At 50.5% G+C, this 14,557-nt stretch overlaps 5 protein-coding genes across 6 annotated transcripts; 1 reads left to right on the plus strand and 4 right to left on the minus strand.

Annotated features, from left to right (window-relative positions):
* Positions 1 to 4,552: 4,552 nt before the first annotated feature.
* Positions 4,553 to 6,696, minus strand: PV10_08556 (uncharacterized protein). The gene is made up of 2 exons (XM_016373592.1): positions 5,804 to 6,696; positions 4,553 to 5,738 (listed from the first exon to the last, which is right to left on the minus strand). Exons 1-2 carry the CDS (start codon positions 6,366 to 6,368, stop codon positions 5,305 to 5,307), a joined length of 999 nt encoding a protein of 332 aa, XP_016220503.1. The 5' UTR covers positions 6,369 to 6,696; the 3' UTR covers positions 4,553 to 5,304.
* Positions 6,697 to 7,671: 975 nt separating this feature from the next.
* PV10_08557 lies at positions 7,672 to 9,425 on the minus strand. 2 transcript variants are annotated; one of them, XM_016373594.1, is made up of 2 exons: positions 8,846 to 9,425; positions 7,672 to 8,794 (listed from the first exon to the last, which is right to left on the minus strand). In XM_016373594.1, the coding sequence occupies exons 1-2, from the start codon at positions 9,417 to 9,419 to the stop codon at positions 7,851 to 7,853; spliced, it is 1,518 nt and encodes a 505-aa protein (XP_016220505.1). In that variant the 5' UTR covers positions 9,420 to 9,425; the 3' UTR covers positions 7,672 to 7,850. The 2 variants fall into 2 exon arrangements, with proteins under 2 accessions (XP_016220505.1, XP_016220504.1); XM_016373593.1 differs by having other exon boundaries at positions 7,672 to 9,425.
* Positions 9,426 to 10,095: 670 nt separating this feature from the next.
* PV10_08558 (uncharacterized protein) lies at positions 10,096 to 11,937 on the plus strand. Its single transcript, XM_016373595.1, has 3 exons — positions 10,096 to 10,471; positions 10,532 to 10,649; positions 10,729 to 11,937. Exons 1-3 carry the CDS (start codon positions 10,366 to 10,368, stop codon positions 11,786 to 11,788), a joined length of 1,284 nt encoding a protein of 427 aa, XP_016220506.1. The 5' UTR covers positions 10,096 to 10,365; the 3' UTR covers positions 11,789 to 11,937.
* On the minus strand, positions 11,784 to 12,883 carry PV10_08559 (uncharacterized protein). The gene is made up of 3 exons (XM_016373596.1): positions 12,768 to 12,883; positions 12,091 to 12,590; positions 11,784 to 11,976 (listed from the first exon to the last, which is right to left on the minus strand). The coding sequence occupies exons 1-3, from the start codon at positions 12,804 to 12,806 to the stop codon at positions 11,952 to 11,954; spliced, it is 564 nt and encodes a 187-aa protein (XP_016220507.1). The 5' UTR covers positions 12,807 to 12,883; the 3' UTR covers positions 11,784 to 11,951.
* A 221-nt stretch (positions 12,884 to 13,104) lies between these two features.
* PV10_08560 (uncharacterized protein) lies at positions 13,105 to 14,352 on the minus strand. Its single transcript, XM_016373597.1, has one exon. It carries the CDS (start codon positions 13,916 to 13,918, stop codon positions 13,145 to 13,147), a length of 774 nt encoding a protein of 257 aa, XP_016220508.1. The 5' UTR covers positions 13,919 to 14,352; the 3' UTR covers positions 13,105 to 13,144.
* Between the last annotated feature and the right edge of the window lie 205 nt (positions 14,353 to 14,557).

Below are 14,557 nucleotides of genomic sequence, written 5' to 3' on the forward strand. Positions count from 1 at the left end.
GTCATCGTCGCCGTCCCCCATCTCACCATACCTCATTGTCTTCGTCATCGTCGCCGTCCCCCACCTTATCATACCTCATTGTCTTCATAGCCCTCGCTGCTGGCCATATCGTCATCGTCTTCCCCCCTCCCCTCCCACCTTCCCGTCGCTCCTTCCTTCCCCTCATCCTCTATCTCAAATTTCTCCTCATGGTGTATCAACTTCCCAACCATTAATCTATCTCCACCCTGCACTCTCTACACCTTCCACCTGCACTCTCTACACCCCACCTTCTCTACTCATCCTGCACTCTGCACTCTCCAACCTCATACTCCTCGTGCACTCTATACCTTCCACCCTGCACCTTGCTGCCCTGCACTCTTCCACCTTCCCACCTTCTACCTTTAACTTGCACTCTCTAAACCCCAACTTCTCTATTGTCCTGCACTTTGCACTCTGCACTCGCAGCCTTACACCTTCAGCCTTCTTCCCCCCACCCTTCAACCTCTACTCCTCCTCCTCCTCCTTCTGCACTCCTTTCCTTCCTAACCATTCCTGTGATGTACACTTCTATCTATTCGCACTTTCAATGACTCCTCTACGTTTAGTCTTTATAGAATGATAGAACCATAACCGAATTCATCATTGTTCAACTTGAAAAAGAAATGAGACACAACATATTGCAATGGCCAGATACCGGGATGGTAGTAGATAAGTCGCAGCCATCAATCTTAGTGACGCTTCGTAGGAACCCAAATGAATGGGAGTCCTCTCTTATCACTGGGTAAGCAGAACATCTTTCTCTTTCCATCCAACCACAATCTTCACACCTTAGCCTCGTCCTTGATCGAAGTGATCCCCTCGCTATTGCTACCAGACTCAACACCGTGGTCGAGATCTCGGCCGAGGGGATCATGTGTACGATCCCACTCGTCGAGCTGACTAAGAGGGACTTGAACCAGCCTGTGTGTTAGAGAACCACCATCCGCCAATGACACTGTTTCCTGACGTATACGGTATCCGCGCCATCGTGGAATACCATGAATCCAGAGATAGTAGTAGATTCCACAGAGAATGATGCTAAGATGAAATCATGTCAGCGCAACCGAGCTGGATATGTGTAACAAGACGGAGAGTAACTTACATGCCAATCCCAGTCACATTGGCAGTGCCATACCAAAAGCTGAAGTTTCCAGCATTAGCTCCTCCTGGAGGTGGATACCATGGCATCACCACCAAGTAAAGATTGACCAGAATGTTGAAAAGAATGACAATGTCATGCACGGCTGTGATGACAGTATATCTATTAAACCACTCAAGTCTACTCGTGAATAGTCACGAGATTCTAGTCTTTTTGTGGCGATCCCACAGGGATCAGAGTGGTTTCCTGACAGACAACATGCCAGGATTTGAATTGTGGTTGCGGAAGATTGGCCTTCTTGCGTCTCCATCGCACAAGATAGATGCCAGCTGCCATGAACACGTTGTAGATTGCGTTTGGATAGAGTTGAAGGCTGACGGCTAAGGCTTGGTCAGTAACAGAGGAGGAATCGACGAACGGAGGCACATACTAAAATTGAAGGCATCACCAGCGGGAGGAGCCAGGATCATGATCACGGTAAGCACATATTTGACGAGGTATGGGCCTAGAGGAGTTCCGAATGGCCAAGTAGACGCCCAGAACTTCGGGTATGGAAGAACACCTTGTCTGCCACATTCTCGAGTAATCCGAGAAAGTCCAAGGTTGGCAGACAAGAGATTGCCAAAAGCACTGAGAGCAATGAGGAAGTTCAGTCCTTTGACTGCTCCACTGGAGCCAAAGACTTTTTGGAAGAACAAGCTTGCCGCAATTTGTTGCGAAGCCTTGAGCTCGTCAAGTGGTACTGCAGCGAGATAGGCGGTGTTGGCCAGGATATAGAGACTGGCTACGATGAGTAGGGAAATGGACGAATAGACCTTGACTTGACGTATTGGATCCTGTTTCATGCGTCAGATCGAACGACGGATTGAAAGGGCGAGGATAGAAACTGACTTTGACTTCATTGACCACATTGAATGCGTTGTTGTAGCCGCCGTAAGAAAAGTAGATATAGACGAGAGCAGTGGCAAGGCCGTAAGGAGAGTCTGAGGTACCTGCGAATGAATTCCTGAAGTTCGCCTTGGGATCTTCAACTCTGGTGTGGCCTCCAAGGACAACAAGTCCCGTGATGGCAATGAAGGTCAATGTAATCACCTTGACGACGCCGACCATGTTAGAAATCCAGTAGGAGATCCGAGTGCTGAAGACCAAGAAGAGTATTGTCACAGTCCATGCGGCGATGGCAACACCCTTGAGTCCCCATGAACTAGGGGGCGAGCCGTTGATCTGGAAAAGGTAGTTTGCTAGTACGATGCAATTGCTAGAGCTGAAGCCGAGGATCAAGTACCACATGGCAAAAGTGGTGGGAAATAAGTATCTCGGTCGAGGGTAGGCTTGTTCCAGATAGACGACTTCGGCACCGGATCGATTGGGGAAGTATGAGGCATATTCGAGGTAGACGGCAAGCGAGCTTGCAGAGAGGAGGAAACCTATAACCCAGTAAAAGTAGGAGAGGCCTGGAGAGCCAAGCAGGTAAAGGATTGCGGATGCTGAGATCTGGTCAGGGCCTTGTTACGTAGTGAGTGAAGGATACCGACGGGTTGAATAAATGCCAGTTCCAATCATCATACTGATATTCAAGAACAGGATGGTGATACTGCCGACCGAGTAACCCAGAGGCGAATTGCTCTCCACGGGGGCACCCGAAACCTCCTGGTAGCTTGGGCCAGAGTTGTTTCCACCAAGGCCGACAGTATACTTGTATTCACCATCACTGACAAATTCGGCTTGAACATCGTTACCATTGGCAGTCGCGTCCTTTTGGCGAGAGCTGGCCCAGCGTGGAAATCGGCTAAAGACAGCCATCGCTGGTCAAAATAGGGTAGGTCGCGCTAATAGTTCTCGAGCTCTTGACACGGTTGTCTTTGCTCAGAGCTCTCGATGTACCAAACATAATGAAGGGAAGGTTTCTTTATACAAGTGGGTAAGCAGGGATGTCCGGAACTGCATGCTTCGCTTCGAACCGAGACCACGTTCTTGTTATTCCTCATCGTTGGCTATTATTGCACCATGCAGATTCGGCCGAGGACACGGCTGAGCTAGAAGATAGACATATTGATTCCCATTCACTAAGCAGGGATATGAATTGGAGGTATGCAGAGAGGCGACAAAGGTATGGCTAAAGACACTATGCACAGGCGTGCTCCGATGTCCCTATTGCACCTTCACGTTAGCTCCGAAAACCGAATGCAGTTGGCGTACATATCAGGGAGGTACCTCTGATATATCGATCGGCTTCACTCGATAAATCCTGTGATTTGCTCCAAGAGCATGGGGGATCCAGTGGATACCCTGTATCGCTAGGGACTGACAAGATGCTCGGCATGGATTGACCGCGAAGACGAAGACTCGATGTAACAGTAGGTTGAAAGCAGAGTAGGTGATGGACATGTTTGCTGAAGTATTTCCCGGGAGAGCATCGACTAACCATGACTTGTCCCAAGGGCAAACGGACGACTCTGTAGTAGGCAGGGATCGGTGCTCCTGGAGGAAAAACTCGCTGAACGGGATCTGCTTGATTGACAGAGCGCAGGTGACGATATCGGCAAGGACGATTATTGGTCTCCCAGGACGACTTTCGTCTTTCCGCGGAAGGAACAACCCAGATGGTGTCATGGATTCTCGATATGAACTATCATGATTGTCAGACTGAATTTCCTGACGAGGCTGGAATACGTTGATAATCCCTGTCCACTTCAATCTCGCCTCGTCTCTGCATAACGTTGGAAAGCCACGTTACATAAGGGAATCAGTCAATTCTCCTATGGAGTGGGGGTTCATTGGTGGCGTACGACGCCTGAATTCATTCAGCTCCTGGCTTTTTGAGGCGCCTACCTACCTGACCTTGTATTTCGATTCAGGTACCTACCGAACCTAATTAGACATTAAGCACCTCCCTAGAACCCCGGAAAGAACCTCGTAGTAGCCGCTGGACGAGACATAGCGACATCAACGATAGGCTTGGTGTACCCACCTAGTCCAGACTAGATACTTGCACAGTGTGATCGACTTGGAGCAGCCAAGCGTACGAAAAGAACTAGGAAGACGCTCAAGGCTGGCGCCAAAGGACGCATGCGGATTAAAAAGGGTGATCGACCTGACACTATCATGCAGATGGGATGGGACTCGCATCGGAACAAGCAAGCTCGTTCAATGATAGTTAAGATGTCTATGTCGCAATCACCAGTCGACCATGTCGCAATAATTTGACGTTCACTTTGGCTCATACAAAAGTCAGAAAAGTCAGAATTTAGGCATCTTTCTTTTCTCCTGGCGTGTCTGACTGACGATCTTCCACGGGCCACGGCTCGGATTGAATCCCCTTGGTGAGTGATCTCAAACTTCATTTGGACAACGTATTTTTCACGTTGTTCCCCCTAACATACGAGGCTTACTTGAAGCGTGAGAATTGATAGTATTCAATAGGAACAGATCTAGCCTAGCCGTTGGCGATCCTGGCTCACAGGAACAATCGACGGCGGGAATCTATGTGTCCTACTGTTCCAAAGGCTTAGTACTATATACAAGATATATCGTTACTGTGATCGTGACCAAGACGGTGTCATTCCCTCCTGAGGGTTGATCTTCCAAAAGTGCTTCTCAAGAGTGCACGTGTTTGCATGACTGCGAACCGCTCTGACTTTCATCAGTTGATGCGTCGACTCATGCATGTGATGTTGGGCTCAATGAAGTCGCAGGTTGAGGAGGCAGTACGCTCCAGACAGGCGTTGGCTTACCACCCAACCGCATATTTTCGACCTTGGGGGCTAATTCGGGACGAGATGATGATGTATCTGCTCTTGGTCCCGGTCCAATATCTGACTGAAGATGGAGGTGGAAGTATGTGGAACCTTTGATGGTTTCACTGAGATGGGCTGGACGCTGGGAGAGATCCATGGCCGAGACCGTCGACTTATGAACGACTAGGTCTGTCAAATGGTCTCATTTCGACACTGCTCTCAGCATGTTGGATTGGACGGCGTGGACCTTTGCTCACAAGTGAAGGCGATTAACATACAACTTCTGTCCCCGAACTCGCGTCCCCCCTAAATGCCCATGTTGATAAATGTTGGGGGCCGTTGATCCTGGCCGTGCAGGCGCCGAATGTGGCGGTGCGTTGACATCAACATTGGTCGACAGAAAAGTGAAAAATCGAGGTGATGCGCGAACGTTTAGACTGTCCTAATTCAAGGATATGAATGGCCTGAGTTGGCTTTATTGGCCTTTTCGACACTGACGATCCTTTTGCCACCCAACCTTTTGATGGCGGCCTCGAGAGTGCCGTCCTCGTGCATCCTAACAATATCATCTGAGCCACCGATACTTTGGGCATTGACCATGATATTGGGCACCGTCCTGCGGCCAGTGAGACTAGCGAGAAGGTCTTGGAGTTTCCGACCAAGCGTGGGCGGCAGTGGTGTCGAGTCGCTGGTACTGGATTGGCTCTCTTCATCTTCTTCAACTTCTTCACCTTCTTCGGATTTGGGTACCGGGCTCGAGACAGGTTCGTTCATCAGGTCGAGTTCCACGACGTAGGGTGTGGGAATGATGGTGTAGGTCTCGAGTAGAAGTGCTTTGGCACGTTTCGAATACGGACAATAGGATTTGGAGAAGATGATGACTGTGGTGAGGGAAAAGCATTGTTAGTCATGTTGCTTCATTGTTACTGTATCAGACAGTACTCACTTGGACTCTTCTTCAGAATAGCCTGTAGTTCTTCTCTTGCAATCTCGTCTGCATCATCTTTGGGCTTGGCCAGCTGGGGCGTCTTAACGATCGAACCCGCGTCGTCATCGTCATCATCAAGCTGCGATCGTGTATCTGTATCCTCGGCGACGGGTTGTTGAGGCTTGTCCTTGAATACAGGCATGATCTTTCGGCCGGCGACTGGAATATTCTCGACATCCTGCTCTTGCTCCGCTTCCTCTTCTTCTGCCTCGTCGGCGGCGGCTGCGGCGGCGGCGACCGCTGGCGTTGCAGGCGAGCCAGGCGTCGGACGGTCGGCTCTCAAAGCCTTCTGGTCTAGTGCTTCCCTTTGCAGGTCGAGAATCCTCTGTAATTCTCGGTTCGTCTGCGCCGTCAGGTCAGCGTCGGAGAGAGAGCCACGTAACACGCCGCGACGTAGCGACAAGGACGCCTCAGTGGTTCTTCGAAAGTCGGTTCCTGAGTCGGATCCGGCGAAGAAGAGGAAATATATGGCGATGATGGAGATAGCAAGGCCTAAGGCCTGGCCGCGACGGAGTGTGGCCATTCAAGTCCTTTGAAGAAATCGTACGGATCGGCAGGGTAATTGAAAAGATCGGTAAGTAGTGAGACTCGTAGCTATGTACAAGTTTTCGTTGAAAGTCTCTCGAGGGATACAATGTTTGCGACAGGAGACCAACGGTTGAATAGAATGCCAAAACTGAGACGAGAGAGACAATATCCAAAAAGCGAGGAAAATAGGATGACAAAAAGAGGAGAGATCATAGAACGTGTAAGAAGCCGCGGCGGCTGTGGCAGTCGGGGGTATATGTATAAACGAGAGGAGATGAGCAAAAGGCTGCTGCAAGGCAAAGGCGGATGGAGGAGGATGTGGGAGGAGGGAGGATACGAATTCTGTCAGAAATGCGAATGTCCTGAAAGTTGGTGTCTACATTGTGGCAACTGCACGATTCTCGTTCCTGTACGGTTTGGCAGTTGCACAAGCGTGCCGCGCCTGTCGCGCGTGCTCAGACCCCGCCTGTGCATGAACAAGCATGATAAGGTGCAAGGACATCAGCGAACGGCCCTGACTGCCGAGGAGCCCTGCACGAATTTCATCCTGGTATGCGTAGAAGATGGACGAAGGGGCTGAAATGGCCCTCGGGCATTGTGGGGGAGGAGAAGATGTGGGTCATTGGGCTGTCATTTGGCTGTCATTAGGGAGTGTGAATAGACGACATCTCTGGGGCTTCTGGGGCTCGATAGGGGCCGAGGGGCCCGAGTGTCATCCACCAGCAGGGGCCGAGGGGCGGGTTGGGCGATAGTAAAGGCTTATACCGACAGTGGGAATCTGCTAAGGGGACAACGCCTGGGCACCTCATACCCATATGCACGATCTCTCATTCAAGTCCTAGGGCTGACCTCCATCTCAATGACTCTGTATCTGTAGGTATCTTCCGAGTACCATGACATTCGTCGCATGGTATGGCTCGTATGTTCAGCTTCTGTCAAGATTAAAACGCAACAATTAGCTTTTCTACATACCTACTAGACCTAATATAAGCCGTATGACAGGCTTCACATCTGCCGTCAAATGTCTTGATCTTGACGGTTTCAGGAGGTTCGATCTGTCAGAGCAGCCTTCAATCGCTCAATCCAGACAAATGCTCTCCTTTATCACGTATAGGCAGCATGGACGGCAAGATGACCAGGTAACCGGCGACTCTTGTCCGACATGACAACTAGCCAAGTCATGGTCCGACAATGTTGATCCATGCAAGTTCATCGATGTTGATGAACTTGTCGCACATGCACTCACTGTAGGGGCACGAAGACGCTTACTATGCACATACCTGGTGGAATCGGTCTTGCACGTATTAGGTAGGTTAATAGTGATATGCCCGGGTCTGAGCACGATCTTGGCCAAGCTGTCATGAGCCAACATTTTTGACAATTCTACCCACATCCAAGTCTTCCAACGCCTTTGCATATATGTCTTGAGAAACTTCAGACGATCAACAAAACATTGTGCCGTCGCTGTGCTATAAAATCAAACCATCAGTCCGCCCAGAACCACCTTTTGTACCCCCATCATTTCCCGCTTGACCATGTCTCGTGACGACGTTTCAAACTCTCGGATCGTTGCTGAGATCATTACTTTCCGAATCCGCCCATCAACCTTGGTGAACAAGTCGTTTATCACGGGCGTGCACGCCGTCGGGTTTATCAAGATCTGCATTAAGCGTTGATAGGTCTCGATGAGGACATCACAGAGTGTAGCAAACACAGTAAAAAAGTCTGGAACGAATGGGAGAGGAGGGGTTTGAAGGTAGGTGTATGGTCCTTCATTGGCGAGGAGAGTAGAGTTGGGTGCGTCGAACGGAGCCGGTGGGGGAAAGGCCGACACGTTGGTGAAATTACTGACGGCCATTGGTGTGGATGAGGATGAGTTGACCAGTGTGGTCGCAATGGATGCATTAGAGGGGAATGATGTCCCCGTCGTGGTAGTATCAATGGAAGCATGCGAGCCATGATGAATTCCGCTATCGGGGAGGTTGGGGGGTGAAGACTGTGTTGGTAACATAGGCGCACCGATTTCTGAAACGGGGCCACTCGACTTGCGCGGCCTCGACGTGGTCGCTGCCCTCTTGAACATTTGAGGGATTCGTGCACGACTCAAAGAACTTGCGGTGCTGCCGTCAGGGGGATGTAGTTGTTGGAATGACTCAAATTCGGTCAGGAGGGCAATCAGACTCCGGAGGTAGTCTTGTGCCACAGCAGTATTGGTTGAAGAGGCACTCTGAGGATGTGGTTGGGGATGAACATCAAGGATAATGGGCAAGGACATGCCCAACAACATGTAGTTGGTTGCACGACGTGAGAGTCGACTAGGCGTATATGAAGGCAACCTTCCAATGTCGCTTTCGGTGAAGCGAACAGTGTTGAACCAGAAGGACCGGCCTTCATGTGCCTTGCGCAAATAGTCTAGTGTCGCTATTCTCTTATTGGTCATTTCCTGAAGGTGTGCGTGAAGTAGAGATGTACTTGAGTATTGAGCCGACCCGTTGGTCAACATGCCATTCAGTGCTAGTGCAGATGGGACATCTGCGTCCCCAGGAACGGCCTTGAATCCTTCTCCAATGCCATGATTTCCAGTCGGCGTCGGTAATCGCGACTGGTCATCGTGAGTTGTGGTTCTTGGTAACGGGTTTCGAAGCGTGTTACCGCTGTTAGGCGGAGCGGGCAACGCGACTGGATTGACTACCATAAACATATTGGGAGACTCGGAGGAGGAAGGGGTTGAAGTGCCAGTTACATCACTGGTAGTTCTGGTAATGACATCGGGTTTGGACGAAGAGATAGAGGAGGGAGCAGCGGGGGCGGTGGGAGTGCGTGAAAATGGTTGTCGAGAACGTGAACGAGATGCAGAGGCGGGTGCGTTTAATGTGGTGTCGATCGAGTTGTTGGATCCCAGGGGCTTGTGCCTCTTTGAGGGAGAGCGAGTGATCTTGGAGAAGAACGATGTAGGGCCGGTAGTGAGTACAGTGGTGACTCCTGAGGTGGATGATGTCGAGGGGCTGAGAGCATTACGATGGGAGGAGGAGGAAGATTCAACCATGACAAGACCAATAAATGAGAGTACAAAGATTACTCACTTCTCCGAGACAGCCAGCAAGTCCGCGCCTGGGTATCCGCGTGCGTCCGTGTAGAGATGGGTAAAGTCTGTTGGAGTGGTGCAGGCGTGTGCAGGACGCAGGCTGGCAGACTGGTAGGCTTGAGCACGATGGTGTGTGGAGTGTGGACCGTGAACGGGGAATGTGGATTCGAGATTGTGGATGGATTTGTGACACGCAAGAGTTTGAAGATGGAAAAAAGGGGAGCGGAGGAAGACAGCCGTACGCCACAGGGTACAGTTAGTGCTACTAAATTATTGTTTAACTGGATAGAGGAGGTAGGCTTCACTAATGACTATTAAACAGGGATAAGAGTGGCCAGGTAATCGGCACCTAGCTACTAATTAACACTTAGTACTATCACTATCATCACCTGTAAGTTGAGCCCAGTCTCGTACCTGCAGGTCGTACTTTTTTAATTATTGCGACTTCTTCAGGGGTGCCAGGGACTGAAGGGCCCCCTTGCCCTAATTCCCACTAGGGCGCATCGGCCCTATCGCTGCCGATTTCGGGTACCAACACGCGGGCGAGGGGCATGACGGACACGAGGGGCGCTCGAGGCTTCAGGGTGGCAGACGTTGTTCAATTCATGTTCACGTGCATGGAAGAATATCCAATCTCCTCTTGCCAATCACTGAAAATCAGGTTTGTGCAGGGCTTTGACGGTGAACACAGAACACAGGACACAGGACACAGGACAGCTCAACGTCCCAGAAGCAACTGGCAAGACACTCACCATACAACCCATACCTTGAGCTTTCTTCATTGTTTGACCTCTTCGTGTCCATCATATCTCACATCAAACCCTATTGTCCCCAACCCCACTTCAACTCTCATCTGGCTCTATCATTACCATCTAAACGAGAATCAGTCAATGATTCCCTGACGACAATGTCAGTCCCAGGCCCTGGTCAATGGCCAGTCGATCCTCAGCAGGACCAAGAGATCCTGAAAGAGAGAATTTGGATCGATGGATGTTTTGATTTTGCCCATCACGGTAAGCCTCTTCTCCCGAGGGTCGATTTCGATGAGGCTCATTCTGATCAACCCTGTCTAGGCCATGCCGGTGCTATGCTACAAGCTCGCCAGCGCGGCACAGAGCTCTATGTCGGTATCCATTCTGATGAAGATATCCTCGACAACAAGGGTCCCACAGTCATGACTCTAGACGAGCGGTATGTGCAGTTTGACAGCCTTGCATCCATCCCAACCCCACATATTCTTATACCTATCGTTCAGCACTAATGAAACAAGTGTAGCTGCAGTTGACGCCTGTCGGTGGTCGACCAAATCCGTCCCCCATGCTCCTTATGTTACACAGTTGTCATGGATCTCCCACTACGGATGCTGGTACGTCGTGCACGGCGACGACATCACTTCAGACGCTGGAGGCGAAGATTGTTATCGTTATGTCAAAGCAGCTCAACGGTTCCTGGTCGTCAAAAGAACTCCCGGAATCTCCACCACCGACCTTGTCGGACGCATGTTGCTGTGCACAAAGACACACTTCATCAGATCCCTGACAGATGAAATTAACGGAATCTCAGAAGGCACGTCTGATCCGGAACGAGTTGCAATAGGGGCTGCCATGCTTCAAAGGATCAAAGACTATGCTACCGATGAGACCGGGTTGAACCCTGGTTCTGAAGTATGGACGTGGGGGCCTAAGAGTCAAGCCAACTCGGCGGACCAACTTCACGATGCTGGCGAGTTCGCCAAGCTGGTTCCTGGTACAGGACCCAAACCAGGCCAACGCATCGTCTACGTGGACGGCGGTTTTGACCTGTTCTCATCGGGTCACATCGAGTTCCTCCGAAAGGTTGACGAAGCAGAACAGGGCAAGGCATACGTGGTGGCGGGGGTACACAACGACGCCGTCATCAATCACTGGAAGGGTCTCAACTACCCGATCATGAACATATTTGAACGTGGTCTTTGTGTCTTACAGTGTCGATACGTCCACGCCGTGGTCTTTGGAGCTCCATTCTCGCCGTCCAAACCATACCTCGACGCCCTGCCGATGGGTAAAATCTCCGCCGTCTATCACGGCCCTACGGCATTCATGCCATCTACCTACGACCCCTACAGCGACGCCAAAGACATGGGAATCTTGAAAGAAATCCCAGAACACCCGTACGCCCACGTCAACGCAGGCGAAATCGTCCAACGTATCATGAAAGGACGACAAGCCTTTGAAGACCGCCAAAGACGCAAGGGTGAAAAGGCCGTGGGTGAGGAGGCCGTCAAACAACGCGAGCTACTCGAACAAGAACAAGCGGCGATAGAGGAAAAGCGACGGGCAGCAATGAGTTGAAGAGCAGTAGCTGTTAATTCATAGATTTCTGTTCATTTTTTCTCTTTTCCGATTCCTGATGGGAAGGCGGTAGGATTTCTATTTAGAAACAAGCCCCCCGTGGTTTAACAGACCGAACCCTTGATATTTATTCATAGCGACCAGGTATGGGCCAGCCGTTGCTTTAAACGAAGCTCCGGCAGGGATAACTAGAAAAAGAACCATAGACGTCAGTATCAAAATCAAGAAAAACCACACCACACCACAACACACCACTTCAAACCATAACAAAATCCACCAATGGGGGGAAGAAATGAACTTACTCTTCTCCATAACTCGTCTGCCCAATCTCATATTTCTCCGCCTTTAGATGCTTACTCCTCACCGCGACCGGGTTCGGCGGCAACCCACCATTGGTAAGAACCGACGACACACCCGTACCTTTACCCTGCGATTCAAAATACGCCGCCAAACCCTTTTCACCCGTCTGCTTGACCTCCACCAACTGTTTCGCACCCTCGTCACCCGTCAGGAGCTTAGGGCTTGGGTCGGCTGCACTTCCAAAGCTAAGTAACCCAACCGCATCGCTTTGCGTCACGGTACTCAGTGTGGGATACGCTCGTCGCACGTCGCGCTTCCAGTATGGGTTGTCGGCAATATCGGCCGCTGGTGTAGTGACGGCTTCGTCGTATGAATGAGGATCGAGACCGCCGGGAGGAGGGTTGCGGAAGTGTTTGATCGGAACTCCGTTGCTGCGTTCGGGGTCGACGGCGAAAAATCTTCGAATGGCTTCGTAGAGGCCGCTGGATTGTTGGGTGTATTTCTGCGAGGAGGGGTTGGGGTTAGTAAAATAAATGGATGGATCTTCTGGAGGGATGGACATGGAGTGGAGGGCGACGAGGGGACGTGAGGTGGGAAGGGGAGGGGGATGAGGTGATGCTGGTTGTTGGGTTGTTTGAGGTCGCGGTGTGTGTTCTGAAGCGGGTCTGAGAATCCTTACTTTGGCAACGCCGACTACGTCCCTGAGAGGTTTGGCCATGGTGGCCGTAAATCCTGGTGAGCTTCTATTGTTGAGAGCGAGGGAGATGGAGAGGTGTGCACTCGTTTCGTCTTGTCTATATCGTTCTCAGTTGTGATGTGAATGAACTTGAAGCTGATTGGAGTCGAGATAATCACGTGATGGAGCTATGGGCAACGGTCGAGTTTGCGGTTCATAGGTGCAGAAATATACGGTCACGTATACCAACATTCTTACTCACAAGAATCACAATCTACTCGATATATTGACATCGGCATCGGCCATGTTAGCAAATACGACAAAAAATACAAGTAAAGGGTAGACAGTGGCAAAGTTCTTTTCTTTTTAGTCTGCTCATCCTACCAAGGCACGACCTCTCCCTTCCAAGTCGTCAAGGCTCCCTTAGTATTCTCCAGATTCGCCATATCAATCTGTTTGACCAAACCCGCTGTACTATCTTCAATCGGCACCATACCCGTCTGATTGACAGTGGAACCCTCCAATTTCAAACCGCGAGACAGATTCGTAGCTACGTATCCCGGGGCCAGTAACTCGATGACAATCTCAGGATGCTCGGAATGTAACTTATGCATGACATGGTTGACTGCGGCTTTGGAAGTCGCATACGGCAGGACTCTGAGATGATGTCTTTGGGGAATGAGTTCCGTAGATCCGACACTCGATGAAATGGTGAAGAATTTGGGTGGAGAGGGGGAGGAGGTCTTTGATGATGATGATGTTCGGTGCTGAAGAAGAGGGAGTGTTGCTTTGAATAGTTGTAGCGGTGCAATGGTGTTGATTTGAAAATGCGACATCATGGCTTCCGGAGGAGTTTCGATGGAGGGACCTTGCCAGGTTTGGATGCCTGCGTTGGCGATGACTATGTCTAGTGATGTGATGTGGTGTTGAGTTTGGAGGACTTCAATGGCGGTTTGTGCGGATGTGTTGTCGCTCGCATCGTATGGTAAGACGACAACGGCACTGCCTTCAGAAAGAGGTTTGAGAGATTTTGTCGTTTCGTCTGATGTGTCTCGAACCAGGGCTATCAACGTAGTGTTGGGTCGTGAGAGGAAAATGTCTGCGATTCCTCGTCCAATGCCACGGTTGGCGCCTGTGATTAGTATGGTAGTCATGATGGGATTTCGTATGTAGAAGGTCTATAGCGTCTGATTTTGCATGAATGTGTGCACGGCAAAGGACTTTATAGTCTCTCTCACCCTCTCGAACTCAGAAACAAAACCGTCTCCTACCTATCTCCATCATAAGTGTCGATCTATCAGGTATCTGGTGTGCACCTAACCATCAACCGTAGAACACAGGGCCAGTCGAATCTGTAGTGGTAGGATTTAGTCGGACTTAACCCTGAAGCCGATGTAGGGATCTTCAGCAATTGTCCTGTCCATCGGTGTTAGTAGTAGGAGCCCTTTTATCAACGAGGGGGCCGAGGGGCCTGATGGTGACGTAACCCAGAGCACAGTTCCCTCTACACTTCAGCGGAGTCTTTGAGAGGGTTGTGCAGGAGGGCAGGAGGCCAGGAGGGCAATGAATCACACCTGCTCTTCTACACTTCTTTCATGAACGACTGAACGTTTTTACCTCGCCGAGAGATCATTGTCACAATATATCGGTTCAAAGATGCCGATTCTCCACGGTTGGTCTGCTACGTTCGCTTCCAACTGAATTCGGGAGGAGTCCCCCGCGCGTTATCAAAGAGGAATGCTCCGCCCAAGATCCATATTTTGATACCTTGGCCAATCACGTGTCACCAATTA

The sequence above is a fragment of the Exophiala mesophila genome (genome assembly GCF_000836275.1).
Source record: "Exophiala mesophila strain CBS 40295 unplaced genomic scaffold supercont1.6, whole genome shotgun sequence".
NCBI lineage: Eukaryota > Fungi > Ascomycota > Eurotiomycetes > Chaetothyriales > Herpotrichiellaceae > Exophiala > Exophiala mesophila.